This window comes from Dioscorea cayenensis, chromosome 5, assembly GCF_009730915.1.
Source record: "Dioscorea cayenensis subsp. rotundata cultivar TDr96_F1 chromosome 5, TDr96_F1_v2_PseudoChromosome.rev07_lg8_w22 25.fasta, whole genome shotgun sequence".
Classification (NCBI taxonomy): Eukaryota; Viridiplantae; Streptophyta; class Magnoliopsida; order Dioscoreales; family Dioscoreaceae; genus Dioscorea; species Dioscorea cayenensis.
In genome coordinates, this window is record NC_052475.1 from 31690072 (window position 1) to 31713240 (window position 23169).

At 33.9% G+C, this 23169-nt stretch overlaps 3 protein-coding genes across 5 annotated transcripts; 2 read left to right on the forward strand and 1 right to left on the reverse strand.

The window, feature by feature from the left end:
• Nucleotides 1–1672: 1672 nt before the first annotated feature.
• LOC120261469 (protease Do-like 9) lies at nt 1673–9257 on the forward strand. Its single transcript, XM_039269380.1, has 9 exons — nt 1673–2333; nt 2970–3169; nt 3334–3514; nt 3860–4051; nt 7197–7429; nt 8220–8321; nt 8434–8484; nt 8605–8709; nt 8828–9257. Exons 1-9 carry the CDS (start codon nt 1781–1783, stop codon nt 8924–8926), a joined length of 1716 nt encoding a protein of 571 aa, XP_039125314.1. The 5' UTR covers nt 1673–1780; the 3' UTR covers nt 8927–9257.
• A 1594-nt stretch (nt 9258–10851) lies between these two features.
• LOC120262279 (nucleobase-ascorbate transporter 6-like) lies at nt 10852–15760 on the reverse strand. Of its 3 annotated transcripts, XM_039270368.1 has the most exons (15): nt 15600–15760; nt 15224–15357; nt 14289–14419; nt 14039–14215; nt 13848–13948; nt 13661–13736; nt 13489–13548; nt 13112–13296; nt 12891–12987; nt 12680–12766; nt 12519–12577; nt 12325–12416; nt 11705–11782; nt 11443–11603; nt 11129–11347 (listed from the first exon to the last, which is right to left on the reverse strand). In XM_039270368.1, the coding sequence occupies exons 2-15, from the start codon at nt 15336–15338 to the stop codon at nt 11129–11131; spliced, it is 1638 nt and encodes a 545-aa protein (XP_039126302.1). In that variant the 5' UTR covers nt 15339–15357; nt 15600–15760. The 3 variants fall into 3 exon arrangements, with proteins under 3 accessions (XP_039126303.1, XP_039126302.1, XP_039126304.1); XM_039270369.1 differs by lacking the exon at nt 15600–15760 and having other exon boundaries at nt 10852–11347; nt 15224–15420; XM_039270370.1 differs by lacking the exon at nt 15600–15760 and having other exon boundaries at nt 14322–14419; nt 15224–15420.
• Nucleotides 15761–18144: 2384 nt separating this feature from the next.
• Nucleotides 18145–23051, forward strand: LOC120260729 (ABC transporter G family member 28-like). The gene is made up of 14 exons (XM_039268287.1): nt 18145–18538; nt 18632–18708; nt 18790–19059; nt 19172–19235; nt 19332–19478; nt 19580–19614; nt 19717–19790; nt 19861–20684; nt 20777–21073; nt 21296–21772; nt 21861–22009; nt 22110–22399; nt 22482–22606; nt 22710–23051. Exons 1-14 carry the CDS (start codon nt 18306–18308, stop codon nt 22864–22866), a joined length of 3219 nt encoding a protein of 1072 aa, XP_039124221.1. The 5' UTR covers nt 18145–18305; the 3' UTR covers nt 22867–23051.
• The last annotated feature ends 118 nt before the right edge of the window (nt 23052–23169 follow it).

Below are 23169 nucleotides of genomic sequence, written 5' to 3' on the forward strand. Positions count from 1 at the left end.
CGAGGAGTGGTCGTCCCATCGGGAGTGGTTCTTTTCCTGCTATTTATGCGTGAATTCCACAAGCAGTCGACTCTTCATATCCGAGAAAAAGTTAAACGCACAGCTACGACTATCGATCGACTGAGAACGAATCGTGTTCGAAAATTATGTTACTGCGGCATAAATTTTAATGCCGCCATTAATTTCTACGCACGGATACCATAACCCTCAGCACCGCCACGCGCCACCGCCAAAGAATTCGCATCAAACGAAAAGATCACCGCTTTTACGCAGAGACTTTGAGAATTTACACGCTAATACGAATAGTTATACATGTAAAAGACAACGTTAAACCGAGATGGAAGTATATACACCTGATATGATAATTATTAAACATGTTAGTAAAATATTTAAACGTTAAACCAAACAGAAAGTTCCTTCAAAAAGGCCGAACATGACGCGATTCTGGGCGCTTCCTTTCCCACCATTTTCGAGCCTAAAACTGGGATTTTCACAACATGCACCCATCTGCCGTGAATCTAGGGAGGGTAAAAGGGAAGTTAAACACTAAATCTGGCTACAGTCCCGGTGCAAAGAGGGAGGGTTTTTAAGCTTTTGAAAAATTACGATGGGTGAATAACGAATTTTCCCTATTAGTAATAGAAAAACTTTAATTGCAATTAATTATTTATATAATAAATATCATAAGACATTTAAAATTCAAAATATACAACAAATTCCATCAGTATGTAGCTGGCTTAATTATATTGTTTTTAAAATATTCTCTCATAGAGTTTCAAAGAACAAATTAAATTTTTTTTATTACATTTAATTTTTAATTATATTAGTTATGATATTAATAATTAAAAACTTTAATTGTACTTATTTGTTTATGCAAAACTCTACTATAAAAACAGAGAGAATGGCTACTTATTATTGTTATTGTTTGAATCTAATATAATTTTTTTACATTTTTTTAAAAGAACTCTGATTAGTTAAGAGATGTGCACAAGAGACCAAAATTAATGATGCTAATCACCTGGCCCAAGTGACTTTGGTAATTTTTATAACATCTATTAACATTTAAATACATCAATATTATATTAATTTTATAATTTTTATTAAATATTTTTAAAGTTTTGATTATCATTTTTTTGAAAAAAAGAAAGCAAGTGAATTTGATTTAGAAATGAGACCATATGTATGTTAAATATTATCATAATTTAAAATAATATTATGCTTAAATCAACTAAAGTTTTATGAGTATATTTTTTTTTTTTACATATCTCATTAATTAAGAACAAAAATTTAAAAGTAAATATGGAAAGATAAAAAAAAATAAAAAAATATTAAATGGGTGAATATGAATCTGGTAAATAGACATATAGAAAGTTTAGACACACGAGTTATTATTATACAGTAAAAAATGAGATGGCAAATAAATTATAGACCTATAATTTTAGAAGTACTATTATTTTAATAAAAGTGCACTAATACTAATTTCTATAAAATTTAATTAATAAATAAATATATACTTAAAAATCCAAAAAAATAAAAATTAGTGGATATATATACCTTAAATATTGTAAAAAGGAGAATATTTCAAAGATTTACTTTAATAAATAAATAAAAATAAAAATAAAAAAAAAGCAAGCATTTTTACAATTTAGCAGTCAATATTTCCAAAAACTGGTCCGAATCCCTAAACTCATCAAAATCCCCAAAATAATTTTGTGAAATTTCCCATTTTGTGAGCTCCTCCACCGCCCATCTCAAAGAACGAGAACCCTAATCTCCGCCAATGGCGACCGATCACAAGCGCAAGCGAGGCCGCAAGGCCAAGCAACCCCTCACCGAGACCCTGGACCTTCAAATTTCGGCCTCTCCCGCTGTGCCTGATGACCCCGAGGCTTCCAACCCTTCCCCGCCGACCACCCGGAAGCGCCGTGGCCGTCCTCGCAAGGTCCAGCGCCAGTCTGACGCTGCGAAGCCATCATCCACCCCTACGGCTCGGTGCTCGCACCTTGTCGTTGCCAATGGGGATTGCACGGCCGATGGCCTCAAGGTTGTCGCTGGGGAACCCCCGCCTAGGTGGGAGCAGGTGGCGCGGGTCGTGCCTTCCATGGATGCGGTCGTGAAAGTGTTTTGCGTCCATACGGAGCCCAATTTCTCATTGCCGTGGCAGCGGAAGCGGCAGTACAGCTCGAGCAGCAGTGGCTTCATCATCAGTGGAAGGAGGGTGCTCACAAATGCGCACTCAGTGGAGCATTACACCCAGGTTAAACTTAAGAAACGTGGTTCAGATACCAAGTATCTTGCAACCGTGCTCGCCATCGGCACAGAATGTGATATCGGTGAGCTAAGTTTATATTTTATCCATTAGGAAGGATTGGTGATTTCAGTGAGAGAATGTTCATCTTTTATGGCATTCATATTTGATACATCAAGAAAGATCGTTTCTTGTGCTTGACATTGCCACAGAATGTGTTATCAATTCAATAAAGTTTTTTTTAGGAGCTCTTATTCTATATATTAGCAAAAATTGGTAATTGGTTTGGATTTTCATAGGTCAAATATGAAACGGTTTATTAGAAGCAAGCTGACAAATCTTTGGTATGCGGTTCATTGTGTACGTTAACTAGATATGAAATTGTTGGGCTATTTGAGTGATGAAACTTGTTGGCAATTGGTACATTGATTTTTTTTTCCTCGGAGCTGATTGAATGTTAATGCTTGTCATAAATTGCATGGTTGAAATTTTGTAGTACACTATAAGTTTCACAGAAAGGCAGTCATTTAATGAGTATTATTGATTTGGCAATTTATTATTATTGAAATATCAAGTTGAGAAATTTGTCTTATTTTGTTATCACACGCCATTAACTGGCCAGATGTTTATATACCAAATTATGATGATTGCTTTTATTATAAAGCGCTCTTGTTGGAAGCATTTGATGCATTTCATAACTATCTTGTGTTTATGTGTATAGCCTTGTTGACTGTGAACGATGATGAGTTTTGGGAAGGAGTTTCACCTGTTGAGTTTGGAACCTTGCCTGCACTTCAAGATGCTGTTACAGTAGTTGGGTACCCAATCGGGGGAGACACAATCTCTGTAACAAGTGGTGTTGTGTCTCGCATGGAGATATTATCATATGTCCATGGTTCCACAGAGCTTTTGGGGTTGCAGGTGCAATTTTGGACTCTATATAGTATATGTTCCCTACTGCATTTACTTACTCAAGTGACATCTAATACATTATTCTACATGTATCCTCTCTGAATCTTTAACTTTTGATGATTTTGTCTTTCTTGTCAAAAGTGGTTTATTTGGATGAAATTGGTCTTTTACAGATTGATGCAGCTATAAACTCTGGAAACTCGGGTGGCCCTGCTTTTAATGATAAAGGCAAATGCGTTGGCATAGCATTCCAGTCCCTTAAGCATGAAGATGTGGAAAATATAGGTTACGTCATACCTACACCTGTTATTATGCACTTTATACATGATTATGAAAAATCGGGTGAATACACAGGTACGTTCAAATTCTTTGTTTTGGATTTTTGTTATTTTTATTTTTGGAAATCATTACATTGAATTTACCTATGACCCAATGGTGCCTCTCTGTAGTCCGATTGTTGAATTTTGTAGGATAGCCTTATTTCATTTAAAGGGGAAAAGAAAGAGAAACGGGGGACCTATGACCCAATGGTGCCTCTCTGTAGTTTGATTGTTGAATTTTGTAGGATAGCCTTCTTTCCTTTAAGGGGGAAAAAAGAGAAAAGAGGGAGGGGAAGACACGATCTTAGAAAAATCTAACTGCTAATTATTTTGGTAAGTAGTGACTTATTTTCCTTTTATAATGTAATCTGTATCTCAGGCTTCCCTTCACTAGGAATTGAGTGGCAGAAAATGGAAAACCCTGATCTTCGCAAATCAATGGGTATGGCACCTGATCAGAAGGGAGTACGTATCAGGAGAATAGAGCCTACTTCACCAGAATTTCAGTTTTTGAAGCCTTCTGACATTATTATTAGTTTTGATGGAATCAATATTGCTAATGATGGAACAGGTAAGTTATCATTGTGGTTAGAATTTAAACTTGTCTGTGTCATGCAGTATCTTGTATTTTCCTTGGACGAAGATACTTTTATGATGATCTCCTTTTCCTCTTATACCTAAACTTGTAACAAGCTGGAGCACTTCGTTCACTTATTATGCTTTCTATTTAATCAATGGATTATTATCTTCACTTTTCAACTTATATAATACTATTTGGTTAAAGTTACACCAATGATTCATCCTATATTTCTTAAACGTGTTCTTTTGCCTTTTTTTTTAAGTCATATTTATCCATCTATTCATGTATTGAATGAAAACTTGACCCTTTGAGAGAATATGACCTCATCTTAAGTTGAAATTAGTTCGATCCAGATGCCTTGTCCTATATGTTATATGTTTAAAATCAAATCTAACTAGCTGGTTCCTTCCATGCCATCTTTGAACATAAGTTGCTTTTGTAAAACATCGTAAGCATGATAGATAATCAAATCCTGGGCTAAGTTCACCAAGACTTAGAATTATTTTCTCAATGGTTTGTCTTTACTTCCATTGTGCATTTCCTTATGGAAGACATCATAGGTTAAGAAGTCATGTGCTTTCTGTAAATCATATCTTTGTCTTTTGGCTCTTTCTGTCAGTTAATGCCGCTTGTTACAAGTCTTGGACTTAGTTGTGCCAGTCAAACATTTGAATTGTGAAGTATGTAATAAAACAATATCCACTTCCCTCTAGCTTGTACTTCTATCTCGATTTGAACTTCAAACAAAGATGAGGCGGAAGCATGAAAAGTTTTATGTTGCGGCGAAAAAACTAGGTGCTTCTTTATTGAAAAATATTGAAACTCAATTAATAGCGGCAACATACTGGAGTTTTTAATCTTTTTATTGGCGCATTTTAAGTGTGTCCAAAATCAGGTAGTGCATTTACTGGGTTGTTTTATAATTTGCAGTAGCGATCCCTATTAAAACTTTTAAAACATATAATCCTTTTTTGCCCAGTTTTTCAGGACCAGTGTGAGTATCAAAGTATTTAGTTTAATGAAATACTAGATCTAATATATATATATATATATATATTTATGGGCTCATTAATCACGTTATTTGTAGAAGAATGGAGGATATTTCTCTAAAAATATTTCTCTAAAAACTTGTTTTTAGAGAACTAGAACATCAGTCTATGGGTTTAACTTATACTAACTTTTAAATTAAAGTAAAAAACTCTTAAAATTATAAAAATACACAAAATTACTGACAATTAGAAAAAAGTGGAAAATTGATGGATACAATTAGGAAAATAATAAAAACATAAAAAAAAAAAAAGAAGATATTTTTGAAGTCTAAAAAGATAAGAAAAAGACGAAATAATAGAAGATTGAGATTGAATATCAAAGAAAAATGGAGTAAGATAGAATGTTGAACCCTAAAGTAGATATACAAAAACAATCCAAATGCATTTTCTACTTATTTAAAGAAAAAAATATGTATCTTTGCAGATATAAGTAGATTTTTGGTGATATTTTTTTTAGGGATATGTGAATTATCTTTAACTTTTAGGGAAAATTCATGGATTATCTCAGTGAATTAGAATTTATCAGATACATGAATTATCATGAATTGATGGATTCATAGATGTTCATAGATACGTTAATTATCAGTAATTGTGAGATTCATAAATGTTAATGGATACATGAATTATCATACATATGAGGATTCGTGTGGATATGTGAATTATCTTAAATTTCCGAAAGTACCTAATTTTAGAAGAATTCATATAATTTATTTTATAGCTAGGTGCTCCCTACTGGATATTCTGGTAACATTGCTTATACCTCTAGAAGTTATCCAAGTTTAAGCTTAAAAGTATAAGTTAATTCCAATAATTAGTGTTTCTATGTGACTGCTCTTTCTTTGACCTTAATTCTAAACTGGGGAAAATTATGCTCAGTGAATTCTTTATCACAATGGTGGTTTCGGATTTTTATTCTAAATGCATTTAGGCAATCTAAAGTTTCAGCTATTTATCGCAGGCAACTCTTTGGAAAATTAATATAAACATGGTACTTTATGGCTGTTGATGAAATTAATTAGTTTATATCCAAATAATTCAATCATAATGAGTAAATGTTATATCCGATAACTATGAATTAGTTTATATCGCAAGAAATGCTATTAATTAGTTTATATCGCAGGCAATGCTTTATAGCCGATAACTATGAATTGAACATCAACCTTTGGCTTACAAATATAATACTGCTTTTAAACAAGAATCCTATGGAAAAAAATAGCAGACTTGGCAATTCTCTATCTTTATGTATTTAATGTTGATTTGAGTTCTTGTGTTTGTACTTTACTTCCATATCTTTTAGCTAATTTCCGGGGTTGAAGTTTAATTGGTTTATGGTCTTTCTTCTTGTGGTAACATAAATAACATTCAGCTGCTAGGATTTGGAATATGATCATAAATCACGATAAGTAGTTAGAAGACTACATATATATAAATGTTTAAAATCCTTATGAAGTTTAATGATTTTTCATGTGTATAAAAGAATTTTAGTCATGATCATGATGTCTAGAATTCAAGTGGTAGATTTTAGTTTATCTAGCTATTTGAACTATCTGAATCAACCATTTTGACCACGTGGGAATACGTTTTGGATGACATTGTATTGATGTTCAGTAGAAAAGTTCATTTAACTATGTTAAGCCGAATGTACAGTTTATTTTTAAGGATATAACAGGATAGGTAGCTTTTGGAGTTTTGAGAAAATGTTAACTAATTTGTCATTTCAAACATTTGTCTGATTGACCTTGGTCATTCCCCCTGCATGTTTATCACTCTAATTGCTTTATAAACATCTACTTTTGTTTTGTTGCTTCTTCTGGTTTCATCTATGCCATTTTGTTTTTCTTCTGATTTCAGTTGTGATATCTAGTTCTGCAACATTCTAATTGATCCTTATGTTATATTGCCTTACAAAAGTACCTCTAATTTCAAATGCTAGGTAAAATTGAATAGAATAATGTTTTTAATGAATATTTGCTTTTTAAGTGTGCTGGTAAACATTATTTACACAAATGGTGTGCATGATAAACTTTGTTCATTCAAATGTTCTCAATGAGACTTCAGTGCTGTCTTTAAAAATCTGCTGTATTTAGTTCCTTTCAGGCATGGAGAGCGAATTGCATTCAGTTACCTTGTGTCTCAGAAGTATACAGAAGAGAGTGTATTCGTCAAAGTTTTACGCAATTCCAAAGTCTTGGAGTTCAATATAAAACTTTCAGCTCACAGGAGACTCATTCCTGCTCATATCAAGGCAAAGCCACCTTCATATTACATCATAGCTGGCTTTGTTTTTACAGTTGTATCTGTTCCCTATCTTCGTTCTGAGGTACTATTTTATTTTGATATTGAAAACCCACTTCTAGTTTTTTTTTTTAAAATAAAAAAAAAACATTTCTGGGGCCTTTTTATTCAACTTAACTGCTCATCACATAATACGCCTTTCGGTTAATGATTTCTAATATCTCTGCATTTTTTAAGTCTTTCATTTGGCGCCGAAGGTGTTCAACTACATTTGGCTTGTAATTGTATCTGCCATGGCCCATATATCTTTGTGATTTTTGTTTTAGCCCCATGCTGCCTTCTTTTGGTAACTTGTAGGAGTTCTACTGATCGCTAAATTTTTAATCTGAATAGCAAAGTTTCCAAAAAAGGCCTTTCTAGTAGATCTTGACACTCCCATTTGTTCCGTCAACTTTTTTTTTCTCTTAAGTTGAATTGTTGTTTAGATGAATCAAGAATCATTTGTTTTGATGAATTATGTTCTCTGTCATTGATGCTAAACTTTTCTGCAACTAGATTGACCTTTTGAAGGATGAATAGTCTTGTCTGTTTGATATCGGGATAAATATTTCAATATATCCCCCATTACTCCAGCAGCTTTTACGCAAAACCGAGTACTTGAAAGTTCTTTTAAAGGGTCTGATTCCCTTTATCTTTCTTCCTTGGTTTTTTAATGATAGCTTATTATCAAATTGTTGGGGTGATTTTAGTTGTTGATTTATATTAGCAGGCCTATTTGTTTCTGTAGCTATTGTTTTGCTTCTTTCCTAGATTAACAATGTTCAAATAGTATTTACAGAATGTCTCAGCATTTATCATTAATGTAATCTTTGCAGTATGGCAAGGATTACGAATTTGAAGCCCCTGTCAAATTGTTGGACAAGCATTTACATGCAATGGCTGAATCACCTGATGAACAAATTGTGGTGGTTTCTCAGGTTCTATTAGATTTCAAGCCTTCTCACATTCTCTATTGCCCTTGTATTTACTTTTTTTTTTTTAATTCTTTTTTAACATGATAACTGAACATGGTAATACAATACTTTCCAGGTACTAGTGGCAGATATTAACATTGGCTATGAAGATATCGTCAATACTCAGGTGAGGTTACAACTTCGCCCTTCATTTTAAACATCTTTCTTCTTGTTATGTCATCATGGTTCATTGTGTCACTGATCAGGTTTAACATGTCAATTCCTTATATGAAAATTTACTTGGCAGGTACTTGCTTTTAATGGCAAGCCGGTGAAGAACCTGAAAAGTTTAGCAACAATGGTAGAGAGCTGCAAGGATGAGTTTTTACAGTTTGATTTGGAGTATCAACAGGTCTCTCTCTCTCTCTCTCTCTGTGTGTGTGTGTGTGTGTGTGTGTGTGTTCAACATGTTCAATATAAAAGGTTTAGCGATGGTGAGTTCAAACCATTTTCCTGCTGCTTATGTACAGATAGTGGTCTTGCACACAAAGACAGCAAAAGCAGCAACACTGGATATTCTCACAACTCACTGCATACCATCGGCAATGTCCGAAGATTTAAAGAGTTGAAGAGGAGAATTTGAGTTCATATACCAGATGCCTCCATGAAACTCATTGAATTTACCCATCTAAGAACAGCAGCATCTGTGATGAATTGCTGTGTCTAAAGGTTTTTCTTGTTTTCTCCTTTAGCTTCTTCATATATGCTCAGACAGTTTTGTTTTCATATTCTATTGCTGATAGAACCATAACCTTAAATAGTGAACAGTTTGAGCATCCAGGAACAATGAGCATCTTATCTTGTTTGCATAAATAGCTATTTTTCATGCATGCATTATCTATACCCTATAAAAATCTCATAATTTTGTGCCTGACCAAATAAAAGAATACTTGAATATTATCTCGAGCTTGTCTGCTTTTATTATTGGTAGTATCTCTGTCCCAGGATGAACTGCTTATTATACATATAATGGTTAAAACCATTGTTGGATTCATGTTCAATTGGGCGTCATTATTCATTGTAACCCAAAAATTATTTTTATTTTTATTATTTTTTTTAATCACTCCGTCATTGTTAAATTTTATACTTGGGGGGTTAAAATAAACAATGTCCATGGTGTAATAGTGGCTTTTCAACTATCTATACATTTTCTTTTTTTTCTTATTATTTGTTTAAGGTTTTTGTTTTGAATTGAGCTTTCGAAAAAGTGTAGTTTAGTAGAAGTGTTTACGAAAAGAGGTCTTCAGGAGTAAGTTAAGTCTTTTTATATATTTTACCATTTGGGATTAGTTTTATGTGAAGTAGAAAATTTGTAAAAATAAAATTACTTGCGTTTTTCATCATTTGGTTATGACTAGCTTTTGAAAGAGCTGATACGTGCTGTTTTTCGAGAAAAGTCATTCTGACAAGCAACGTTTTGAAAATCAGGAAGTCTTAAACGCTTATAAAAATGAGTTTTCAAAACCACTATCAAACAAGGCCTAAATAGTGGTTAAAATTGTTTGTATAGAGTTTTGTTTACTGGATTCGATGTCTTTACCACTCTTTTGTAGGAGTTATTTTCATTGAAATTGGATTGAGAAAAGCTTTTAGAGAAGAGCGAGAGTTAGAAGAAATGAATATTTTAAATGCTTCCGTTTCTGGATATCACAAAAATAATTTTATTAATATTTTTATATATAGAATTTAAATTTTATAAGATATGCACAACTGTATTATTTATTGAGATAATGTAAATATAAATTTTTTTTTATTGGGATGCATATGTATTTTTGTTAAATGTTTTTTGTTAAATGTTTGAGAAATGAAAGTCTCTATAAAACACAATTTGATACCATTACACTAAAGATCCTTTAGTTGTAAATTTTATTTTGAAATTTCATCATGTATAAATATATTTGTATATATATTAAAAAATAACTAATTTTGAAAGAAATATAAAGAGAAATTATTGAAAGGAAAGTGAAGAGAAATTGGAAAAAAATATATATATTCTTGTATATATTTGAACTATTATAAAGCCATTATACATGCTTGAAATATGTACATATTTATATGAATTAATTTAGATCCTAGAAATTAGCTAATAAAAAAGAAAAATATAATTGCTTTTATCAAACAACTTAGATCCTTGAAATTAGCAAAGCCAATATTCTAGATCCTCAATTAAAGTAATAATATATCAATTAACGGAAATATTATATACATATATATATATAATAACTTGTATTAAATTTATGATTGATGTTGAAGACCATGCCCTGCCTTTCGTCTAGAAAGAAACAGGTTTGCCCAGATGCCGAAGATGAAGTCCACGTATCAAATCCTTGTACAAAATTTTACATACTGTATGTATGTATACCTTCATAAAATACCGGCATATGTACATGTGAATACTTTTATTCGCACATTTACCTCTCAAATTAGATCTCCAACAATAAGCATCAATCAAGCATGTTGGACATGGTCATTGTTTAGGAAATTAGGGTGGTTTTGTAAGACCTTTAACTTCCAACATTCAATCACAAATCCAGCAGTTGCTTACAAGCACATATGTACAAAAAAATACCAAAAAATAATCCATCCAGATTTGATCATCACTTTTAACAATCAATGTACAAACTAAAGATATGACTACAGTAACAACAATACTAATCTGAATAGAGTCACAGTAAAGTGATGAAGAAGCAGTGAATGTTGTGAAATTTGCTCAAAACTGGAGCAAGATAATAAGATGCCCCAAATATCATGTAGTAATTGTTGATGCATATTCACACAGAAGGGAAGAACTTATTGAGATTAAAAGGCAAGGAGTAAAATTCCTCATTTCGGTTGTCACCTTTGAAAGATCGGAATCTATCCCACCAGTGATGACCTCTGTCTTTCCTTGTTGCATTGTCATGTTTATGCAAAGTGTTGTCCAAGAAAAATGCCACAAAGCCGGCCACGAATGGCTTTGAAGAGAATATTACATTGATGATATCATTGAACTGTGAAAAAGAAATATATATGTATCATATTCGGAGTCATGGAAAATAAATTGAAGCAACTTCTACTTAAAAAATAAATTCTGCATTTTACGTACCCATCTGGCACCGGTGTGCACTGGACCATAACCGGCAACAGAAGTGTACTCGTTGAAGTATTGTGGAACTGATAAACCCATGAAGACAGAAAAGCCAAGGATGAACTTTGTTCGGAAACTGTTGAGATTGCAGAACTGAAGGAAACTTAGACCAACTGATCCTGAACAAGTACACAACAACATAAGTATGAAAAACAGAAGAAGTATTTTGTTGATCTGATTGTAAACAATGAGAAGCTGGTTGAGCATCATTTTCACTTACCGACATAGGCAAACAATAGGCAGTACAGGGCTGCAACTATTGGCGCAGGAATGGAGGCAAAAACAGCTCCAAATTTTCCTAAATCAATGACAGAAGAGCATTTGAATATATAGTCAATAACTATTTCAGCAAGGACCCTGTTAAGCACTTGGGCTTCATAAACTTGTGATATTATTGTAGAGTATCGGCCAAACATAAACAGATCGATTCCCAGTTTTTTCGTCACAAGCAGATATTTCGGGTGTTACTCACAGAGAGGTGCACTACCAGTCTACTACTCTTGTTAAGCTAAGAATTTGGAATAAATACTTGTATAGCTGTGCACAAGAACACAAAATCAAGCGACTCACACATTTGTTTTAAGGAATGCAGCTAAGATAACTCTAAAATGCAAGTTCAATGATCATTGATCACAAATGCCAATACTAGAAACATGGTGAACTTTTCCATAGCAGCTCTTGTTGTTTATGACCATATATATATATTTATTCTCACCTCAAGTTTTAGCATGATCCCCCAATTTAACAAGGAAACTGAGACATCATCTACAACTAAACCAAGCACCCAAAACTTTTAAATATTTCTGGTGCTAAGAACAAAATCTGAAAAGGTCAACCTACCAAGAATTGAAAAGAAAATCATAAATCCTGCAGATATTTGCACCACTCTTCGGCTTCCAACATGTGTCAGGCCTAGCAAACCAGCATTTTCACTGCCAGGAAGGAAGACAGAATAAGATCATGAAGAGTAGTGAAACAATATAACTATGCCACTAAACAAGAAAATTTAACATAGCAATCTTCTAATTCCTTACACAGACACTGAAGAACCAGTGGCTGTTCCAAATAGCCCATCCAACAAGATTCCAAGTCCCTATAACAAATTCTCGCAGCAAGAACATTTACGTTGCAAATATTAAAAAGATTAAATCACTCACACAATGCATGTAAATCACAAATTTGTCATATCTAATACCTGCCAACCAATACCGCGGCTGAGGACAGATGGGGGCACTGGTGTTGCACTTGCATATCTTGAAACCGCAATAAAAGAACCAGTGGACTGCATTTTCACAACGATTACTATAGTAAATCTTGCTAACCATTTGTAGTCAATAACACAAAATATATTATATATATATATATATATATATATATATATATCTGAGAAAAAAAATGAAGCATGCCTCTACAAGAGCAACAAATGAAGCCGCCATCATTGCAAATGCTTCACCAGCATCAAATGTTGGTGCTCCCCATTGAAAAGGATACGGAACTCTGATCCTACAGAAAAGAATTTCAGGCAAAAGAATTAAAAGGCTCTCCATCATGAATGGACTGAGGTTGAAATACGGAATTTATTAATAATTTATGCAGTAGCAACAGAAAACGAGTTTAATAACCTTACCAGGGAGCTGCGCCAACTAGTCCAGATCGATCAGTACGGCAGTGTAACTGAGTTTTTGGTGCAGCATGCTTATATGCACCACCTACTGTGAGTAAGAAAGCATAAACCCATACAATTGTGACTGAAAATAGGACCGCAAAGCGATCGACGACAGCCTTCTCCGAATGCATTGCGTGGGGTATATACTGCAAAGTACAACTATATCATGAGATACTACAACTACTACATTGAACTAGTTATTGCAACCATCACACACAAACATTCATCTCCGTCTGCCTTAGTTGGGTTGTAGCTGTGTTTAATTAAATGGTTAAAGACTCCTGGTGGTGATGAATGTGGATTGGTGTTTGTCTGTCCAAGTCATTACAGTGCAATACCTGTGAAAGTATTATCAACAAAACCAGCTGAGGCAGCCCAATCTCAATACATTTTGCAACCTGCGCATCACAAGAGAAACTTCCAGCTATTACAAATAAGATTCATCACCTCAGCTAAAAGAAAATTTACAAGCAAACAAGAGAAACCAGTCATGAAAAAGAAAAGCTTTACCCCAGGAAAACCAAGCTCATACAGACCAAATCCAGCTAAAGCAACCAGAGGTACTGCGGCCAGTGGGCTCAAGAATCTTGAGATTTATAAAGAGAAAAAAATGGATCATACTGAATTGTTTGACAAGAGTTTCTATTAAAGCATAGTGCGATAATAGGTGCATAAACTAGATAAGTAATATACCAACCTGACGACATTACGCCAAAGGCCACTGAAACCGACTACAATTTGCAATGCTGAAGCAACAATAAGTGCACCTTGTGTGCCCCGCATGATGTGGAGGAATTTCTACAGAGCATAAAATTCATGAGAAAAATGTCAACCAAAGTGCCAAGGTTACAATAGATTTGAGGAAAACAGATAAGTTCAGTACAAAACCTCATGAGGATCCACAATGTCACTATAGCGACCAGCTAAGATGATGGAAATGGTTGGCATGACAAAGGTGTATGATGCTCCAATCACAGCAGGCAAGCGTGTACCGAAGAAGGTTTGTAACAGAGTGTTCAATCCACTCACAAACAATATCGTCTGGACTACCCTAGCTTTCTCATCCTAAGAAGATGAAAAATCATTTTAATTTATAGCTTAAATCTGAACAATGCATCAAAATTCAGAGAGAAAAAACCTCTATTCCCAGTAGTGAATTGTTCAGTCTTACATTTCCTCCACCCATCTGTGGAACCAGAGCAGTGGGAATTATAACGGTTGTCCCGAGCATTACCAGATAGTGTTGGAATCCAAGAAGGATAGCCTCGGCTGCATCATAAATCTCCAAAAGAAAGTTCAAATTGTGCAGCAATTCAGCCATCAAACCAAACACATCACCAATAATTGAGATAATATCCATTAAAAAACTACAATTTGGTTCTGATTTTTATACCATAAAAATGAATATAACAAACAAAGAACTTGAAATATTAATGAGTCCAAAATATTTTTAAAAGAAAAACCTCATACGATGTAACATTTTATAGCAAGAAATAATCATACAGCTCCGTGTGTCATATTCAAGCATAACAATATTCAATAAACAGCTTGCACTTCATTAACCGTATCAACATAAAGAACAGAAAGTAATCAAAGAATAAAAACAAAACTGGTCCTAACTTGTTTGCCAGAAAGAAGAACTTGAGAAATCAAACAAACCCAAATATTGATAAAAGCTTCTCAACTTGTCCAACATTTTACAGCAAGAGACAAATATACAGCTCTATGCATAAGGTCAAATAAATACAAGAAACAACAACAAACACCTCACATCCCCTTTGAGAAACTCACAATCACCACATGAACAAAGAGAACATAAAAAGAATTCAAAGAAGAAGAAGAAGACAACTAGTTCAGATTTGTATACCATAAGAATGCATTCACACAAATAAGAACTTAAGAAATCAAGGATTTTAAAACATCAATCACATAAACATCCAAACATTATATAACGTCTAGTATTTAATTAGTCTCACACACATCGCAATCAAACACATACATGAACAACAACAAAGAGAAGAACTAAAAGCAATAAAAAAGAAAGAAAAAAAAAAATAGGAAGAAAAAACTCACGCCAAGGAGGAGGACTGGTAATGCAATAAGACACATCGGAAAGCTGATCCTTCACAGGATGAGGCTGCAACTCATCCTGCTTTGGAGCCGGCGCCGCTCCTCCACCTCCAGCCATGCTTCTCTTCTTCCTGTCACTAAGAAAGATAAAAGGAAACCTGAGAAAGACTCCAATGGTGCTCTTCCAAAACTCTCATCTTTCTATCACTTCTTCACTAGTTATCTTTGCTTTTTCACCAACTTTTTTTCACCTTTTCTAAACTCCACCACAAAAGATGTTGCCCCCTTCCCAAGAATTCACAATAATAATAATAATAATAATTATAATACTTGAAAGAATGTGATTCAAAAGCAGATGCAAAGAAATGCAGACCAATACCAAGTGCTTTTTATCCTCCTTTTTTTTTCTCTTTCTCTCTGGCCTCTATCTGACAAACAGGAGAGAGCAATGCAGGTATCTCTCTCTTTCTAGGCTCTTTCCTTCTGGTGTCTGGGCAGAAGAGAGCAATGCATGCAGTTATCTCATGGTTTTTATGCAGTACTACTGTATGTCTCTCTAGCATTGAGCAAGAGAGACTCTATTGAAGTACATGTCTCTCTTGCAAGGTTAACAGAAAAAAAACAAACACCTTTCTCTTTGACCATTACCAAGTTACCAACAAAGGGAGCAATGCAATCATGGAAGACAGGGCACAAATGCATATTGTGTGCCCTTTGCTTTTTGTTGGTGTTGCTGTTGCTGTTGCTGTTGCTGAGTGAGAAAACCAAAAAGAAAAAAAATTACTAAAGATGGTTATAAAAAACAAAACAATGGGAATTTTTTTTTGTACTGTTGTTATTGGTGCATGTAGTTGCTGATATTGATTAATTTAAAATATATATATATATATATGAATTTAAAAATATTAGTTTGGATCTTTTAAATAAAGAGCATGTCTGCGTGTAATGAGTTGTTAACATTATTATTATTTTTTTAAAAAAAAGCTTGTTACCTGTTTAAATTATATTAACATAATAATATTACTTATTTGAATATATATATATATATATACACATTGTTTTTTTGGCCCCCTTCATAATTTTCATTACCCCAAATATGAGGGTTATAAGGAGGAATTGATGTGATTTGACATATTTGGCCCCCTTCATAATTGCTTATTGATTTGATATTTTTTTATTTTAACATGAACTATTTAATATAAATATTAAATTATAATAATTAAAATGGATAATAATATATAAATTATTTAAAATGAAGTAGTTTCATTTAATAAAAAAATAATACACCAAATATTCATTTATAATACCAAATTATACTAATTAAAATTACTAATAATTGAAGTGAATTATTTAATTAATATTTGATAATAATTTAAGTATATAAGATATACAAAATATTTCACAAATTAAAAATTTGTCATAAATAATATATCAATATTATTTATTAGCACTAAAGGCAAAATAGTAAATTTATCATATTTTCTCATTGTTTTCATTACCATTTCTTCCCAATACCATTGTTATCTAAACACATCATAAATTCAATGGATTTTTTTAGTTAAATTTCATTCCATTATTTTTTCAAAGATCAGTTAAATTTCATTTTCCATTATTTTAACTTTTAAATTTAAGTTTAGAATGTAAAATATATATATATTTATGTGCTTACATTATTTTCCTAGTAAGTATTTATGATTTTGAAAAAACATGAAATTGATTTTTAAATACACATAGTTTTTTATAAACACGGGAACATTATCGTAACATATTCAAAACTATTTATTTTTAATAAATATGGATAAATCAAGAGATTAAATTTATAATTTTAAATTAAAAGAAAAATTAAATATCAAAAATTGATATTTGTGCTTCAAAATAAATCATGACCTATAAAACTATCTATCTATATATATACAATAGTCAACATAATCAAAACCATCTAAAGAACCCCTTGGTTTTTGAGTTGTTTTTGGGAGTTGAATCATGTTTTATCATTAACCTGTTTGAGATTCCATAACGAAATGGGTTGTCCTTATGTAATTTGTTGCTTATGTTCATCATTCATCTTCTTGGGCTATTTGTTCTTTTATAAAACCTTTGCATATTTACCGGACACCCCACTCATTCAAATAATTGCCTTTAGATGCATGTAATGAGGCATTTCTCCAAAGTTATGGTGTATACCTTAATTTAAAGGGCTTTGTATTTTTCCAATTAGCCATACGATAATTTACAATTACCTAAATAACCTTAGAGCTAATTTATTTATCAAAATAGCTATTGGGCCGTTAAATCAATACACAGTTTAATCGAATATTTTAAAAGCAATAAAAAAACCATTTTTTGCATTTCAACACTTTTTTATAATTATTAAAATAACTTATTTTTTTAATCTAATTTTATTTTTTTTAATTATTATTGTTTTTAAAAATGTATTAGTCTTTTTAAAACCCCTTTCACTTTTGAAGATTATATTATTACTTATTATTAAAATGGCAAGCATTTGTTGAAATAAAATCAGGGGCATTGGATGTGATCCCCAATTTCGTTTCCCTTTGTTAAGCATAATTTTATTTAGCATACACATATAAATATTTTTAAATTTAATTAAATGTTATTATTATTATTATTATTATTTATTTATGGTAGAAATATGTAATTTAAGCAAAATAATACATGATTTCAAGGCACGATGGCTATTTTGAATTTATTTTATGGTTAAGAAGGAAAAAAAAAGCTTATTCATAAACATTCATCAAAAGAGTGTACAATTTGCCAATTAATTAATTATTTAAAAAGCATTAATCAAAACACGTTTCCCAGTGTTTTAATTCAAAAGTTAGTTGGATTCCAACCCGTTTCCCCGCGAAGCCAAGCGGGAAAGGCAACGGTTTGGTGACCGTTGGCTTCACAAAGACACAGAGAGCCAATATCGCCGCATAGTCCTCCCTTCCATTCCTTGTAGTATCCCTTCTATCAATCCTCTCTCTTTGCCCACACTTTGCTCCATTTCCATCCTCCATGCAATGCTCTAAGCTTCCCTCTAGTCCCCGGTCACCATTGTTACCCATTAACAGTGCCCCAAATGGCATGGTGGACTCCCCACATTCCCTTTGCCATTCTCTTGTTTGCCATTCTTTTCATGTCCCCATTGCCTCTTTGTCAGGGCCAAGATGATGACAATGACCTTGAAGCCGGCCAACAACGTGCCCGGGCGAATCCTCTCTTTGCCCGAGTCGTCTATGAGCGTCTTATGGGCCTCACTACTAGTTTTGTCGATGTTATCGGCGATAACCTCAACTTTTGTGTCAAAGATTCGTAAGCCTTTCTATTGTTTTTCTCTTGCTTAGTTTGTTTTTTGTGATGCAGCTTATGTATTTGATGTTATGTCTCTGTGGATTTGTGTTTTAGAGAAACTGATTGGAACCAGGCGTTCAATTTCTCTAAAGACCTGACCTTTTTGTCTAATTGCATCAAAAATACTGATGGTATGACTTCCTTTTGTTTTTTTTCTCGGTTGTTTGTCATGTTGTTGTTTCTTAATTGTTGACTAATTGTTTGTTACATAGGAGACCTTACATTGAGGATGTGCACTGCTGCGGAAATGAAGTTTTATTTTGCGAGTTTTGAGAATCAAGGGAAGAGTGATTACTTGACGCTGAACAAGAACTGCAATCTCACTTCATGGGTTTCTGGTTGTGAGCCTGGATGGGCATGTTCTGTTGGTGAAAAACAGAAAATTAATCTCAAGGACACAAAGCTAATACCTTCCAGAACTCTCAATTGCAAACCATGTTGTGAGGGCTTCTTCTGCCCCCATGGCATGACATGCATGATTCGTGAGTATACATATACATATACATATACATATAAATTTTTCTTTATCATAGGTAGAAATCTCAAACATTCTTCCATAACTCACCTGTTTATTCTTTTCTTTCTCAAATGAAGCATGTCCTCTGGGTACATACTGTCCGACTGCAAAACTAAATAAAACTACTGGTGTTTGTGAGCCGTAAGTTGATCTCTTCAAACAAAATTCATATTTGTATACTTATGTTTACTGGGAACATGTCAAAATATGTGACTAAATTACAGAGAAATCTTACAGATATAGGTACCAGATACCCCCTGGACAGCCAAATCACACCTGTGGTGGTGCTGATAAATGGGCTGATTTTGATAGTAGCTCTGAGATATTCTGTCCAGCAGGATACTACTGCCCAAGCACCATAAAGAAACTTTCTTGTCGTAGTGGGTATTGTTTCTTATCCCATCTATTTGTTTTCTTTACTTTGAATGCTCGGTTCTATTGCTATACCCTAAATCTTTCGCTAATCATTTGAGTTCAATTTGCAGCTACTACTGCAGGAAGGGATCTATAGAACAAAACAGTAAGTTGGTTTGTTCTCAAGCTCGTGATATTTGAAAAAAGAAAAAGCTTTATCCTTTTTTATACTAAGATATATGTTCTTAACTATGGTTTCTGCTTACAGTATGTTACAAGAAGAGTTCATGCAAGCCTAATTCTGAGAATCAGGACATCACTATATTTGGTGGCTTTATAATTGTAAGTGAGGTTGGCTTATTTGCATGCTGGCTCTTATATAGCACATGAAATATTGCTTTGTGTCTTGTAGGCTGCACTCAGTTTATTGCTTATAGTTATATATAATTTCTCTGGCCAACTGCTCACAAATCGGGAGAAGAAACAAGCAAAATCCAGAGAAGCTGCTGCAAGGATGGCGAGAGAAACTGTACAGGCTCGTGAAAGGTGGAAATCTGCCAAGGATATTGCAAAGAAACATGCAGTCGGCCTTCAGTCACAATTCTCTCGGACGTTCTCTCGCAAGAAGTCTGTCAAGCAAGACATGCCACCACTTGCACCCAAGAAGGAACCAAGCAACCTTACTAAAATGATCCGTTCACTTGAAGAGGACCATGAAGGTGATGAAGGTTTCAATCTGGAAATTGGCGATAAAAACATGAGGAAGATGACAGCCAAACAAATGCATACTCGTAGCCAGATCTTCAAGTATGCTTATGGCCAAATTGAGAAAGAGAAGGCTATGCAACAGCAGAATACAAACTTGACTTTTTCAGGAGTGATTTCCATGGCAACTGACAATGACATGCGACAAAGGCCAGTGATTGAGGTTGCTTTCAAAGACTTGACTCTTACTCTGAAGGGGAGTAAGAAAAAACTTATGAGGAGTGTGACAGGGAAACTCATGCCTGGTCGAGTGACTGCTCTCATGGGACCATCTGGTGCTGGAAAGACAACATTTCTGAATGCTCTGGCTGGAAAGGCTACTGGATGTGATATGAGTGGTTTGGTTCTTATAAATGGGAAGGTTGAGCCTATTCGGGCATATAAAAAAATCATTGGTTTTGTGCCACAAGATGATATTGTTCATGGGAACTTGACAGTGGAGGAGAATCTTTGGTTCAGTGCCAGATGCAGGTAAGAAATAATGCACACACTAACATAACAGAATACAAAATTTAAATTTATAATAACCTTAACATGCATTGATTGCCTATGTTATTTTGCAGACTTTCTGCTGATATTTTGAAAGCCGATAAGGTTCTGGTTGTGGAAAGAGTTATAGAGTCCTTGGGACTACAAGCAGTTCGTGATTCTTTGGTTGGAACAGTAGAACAGCGTGGGATATCAGGCGGCCAGAGGAAAAGAGTTAATGTTGGTCTGGAAATGGTCATGGAGCCTTCTCTTTTGATTTTAGATGAGCCAACATCTGGTTTGGATAGTTCTTCATCTCTGTTGCTTATGAGGGCTCTTCGGCGTGAGGCTCTTGAAGGCGTTAACATTTGCACGGTGGTTCACCAACCCAGGTTATCTTAAATTCATGATACTGTTGATTCCTAAAACAATCCCTTCTAAATGTTTGCTAGCTTTTCAGTATCACTTGAATGATAAAATGCAACAACAATATGTTCATTTCATTCTATTTGATAAATGTGGCAGCAGTTTGACTTTGTTCTTTATTTATACTGAAAATGTGCATGTTCGTTTGCCTAGTTAAGTTTCTGATGCTAAGTCATTTTTGCCATCAGCTATGCCTTGTTCAGGATGTTTGATGATCTGATACTACTAGCGAAAGGAGGTTTAATTGCATATCTTGGATCAGTGAAGAAGGTCGAGGAATACTTTCAAGGCCTTGGGATTGTGGTCCCTGAGCGTATAAATCCTCCGGATCACTATATCGATATTTTAGAAGGTATAGTGAAGCCAAGCACAAGCACTGGCATAAATTATCAACAGTTACCCCTCAGATGGATGCTGCACAATGGCTATGATGTACCACGAGATATGCTACATGAGGCTTCTGATACATCATTGAGGAACGGCGATGCAGGGTCAGTTAAGGGTGGTTCTGAAAGGCAGTCTCTTACCAGTGATGTGTGGGATAATGTGAAGGACTTTGTACAGTTTAAACGAGACGATTTTGAGTACAATTTCTCAAAATCCAAAGACTTGTCAAACAGAAGAACTCCTGGTCCCTTGACACAGTATAAGTATTACTTAGGAAGGTGATTTCTTTGACCATTGTTTTACATATCAACTGCACATTTTGAGTTCTCTATTTTTCTCTTAATATTCTCCTATTTGTATGTTCAGAGTGGGAAAACAACGGTTGCGTGAAGCTAGGCTACAAGGAGTCGACTTTCTTATCCTATGTCTCGCTGGTATATGCTTAGGAACACTAGCAAAAATGAGCGATGAAACATTTGGTTACACCGGATATCTGTACACTGTCATTGCTGTTTGTAAGTTGTTGATCCTTTTCCCTCTTTTTTGATTCAAAACAACATCTTTGTTAATGATTTCTATTGTTTGGAATTGCAACTTCTCTCCTCTTCATTGCAGCTCTTCTGTGCAAAATCGGAGCCTTGAGGTCATTCACTCTGGACAAATTACAGTACTGGAGAGAAAGAGCTTCCGGCATGAGTTCTCTGGCATACTTTCTTTCAAAAGATACCATAGATCACTTCAATACCGCAATCAAACCACTGGTTTACCTTTCTATGTTTTACTTCTTCAACAACCCGAGATCATCCTTCGGCATGAATTATCTCATTTTGGTTTCACTCGTTTACTGTGTGACTGGTATTGGTTATACTTTCGCTATTTGCTTCCAACCAAGCTCAGCACAATTGGTATGTCTGATTTCTGCAGTAAAATCAATAGCTTCAATTATTTATCCAACAATATTATCTAACCACAATTCTGATCTTACAGTGGTCTGCACTTCTTCCAGTTGTTTTATCTCTAATAGCAAGTGAGGAAAGAGTACCGAAACCATTGACTAATTTATGCTACACTAAATGGGCATTACAGGCATTTGTGCTCGCAAATGCAGAAAGGTAACAAATAAGTATTAAGTATCAATCAATCGATGTCTACATAATTTATGACTAAACAATTCTAAAGAATTATTAATACTAAAATTTTCGCAAACACATACAGGTATTCCGGAGTTTGGCTACTGACAAGGTGTGGATTTCTGAAGATGAAAGATTATAACATCCATGAGTTTTATCTTTGCATAGTAGTTCTAATTTTGGGCGGCATCGTCTTCCGTTGCGTCGCCTTCTTTTGCCTGGTGACCTTGCAGAAGAGGTGAAGATTGAATATCATGATAATTAGATATCAGCTCAAGCAGGTTCACATAGTTTTAGCACAGACAGTTACATTACATTCTTACTTCCTCTTTGTAGATGAGTTCTACTTCATTACTGAAAATTTGAAATTTTTCTGCTGTAAAATAGCAATTTGTACAGTAGTATTTGATCATATTATCATGCTCCAAATGCTTCCAATTTGTATTTCTGTTTGTTTTAGAATGTCATGGTTATATAATTGATTTAGATTTAAATCTTTGAGTTAATTTATGGATGAATTTGATTTAGATTTAATCAATTATTGA

Excerpts from the sequence above, each read along its gene's own strand:
- LOC120261469 (XM_039269380.1), top strand. The coding sequence starts at position 1,781 with ATGGCGACCGATCACAAGCGCAAGCGAGGCCGCAAGGCCAAGCAACCC. Across the intron at positions 3,170-3,333 it reads CAGAGCTTTTGGGGTTGCAG|ATTGATGCAGCTATAAACTC; the intron begins GTGCAATTTTGG and ends GGTCTTTTACAG. Across the intron at positions 4,052-7,196 it reads TATTGCTAATGATGGAACAG|TTCCTTTCAGGCATGGAGAG; the intron begins GTAAGTTATCAT and ends TGCTGTATTTAG.
- LOC120262279 (XM_039270369.1), bottom strand. The coding sequence starts at position 15,338 with ATGGCTGGAGGTGGAGGAGCGGCGCCGGCTCCAAAGCAGGATGAGTTG. Across the intron at positions 13,549-13,660 it reads ATGAGCTTGGTTTTCCTGGG|GTTGCAAAATGTATTGAGAT; the intron begins GTAAAGCTTTTC and ends TGTGATGCGCAG. Across the intron at positions 11,348-11,442 it reads TGCACACCGGTGCCAGATGG|TTCAATGATATCATCAATGT; the intron begins GTACGTAAAATG and ends TCTTTTTCACAG.
- LOC120260729 (XM_039268287.1), top strand. The coding sequence starts at position 18,306 with ATGGCATGGTGGACTCCCCACATTCCCTTTGCCATTCTCTTGTTTGCC. Across the intron at positions 18,709-18,789 it reads TTGCATCAAAAATACTGATG|GAGACCTTACATTGAGGATG; the intron begins GTATGACTTCCT and ends TTTGTTACATAG. Across the intron at positions 19,791-19,860 it reads TATTTGGTGGCTTTATAATT|GCTGCACTCAGTTTATTGCT; the intron begins GTAAGTGAGGTT and ends TGTGTCTTGTAG.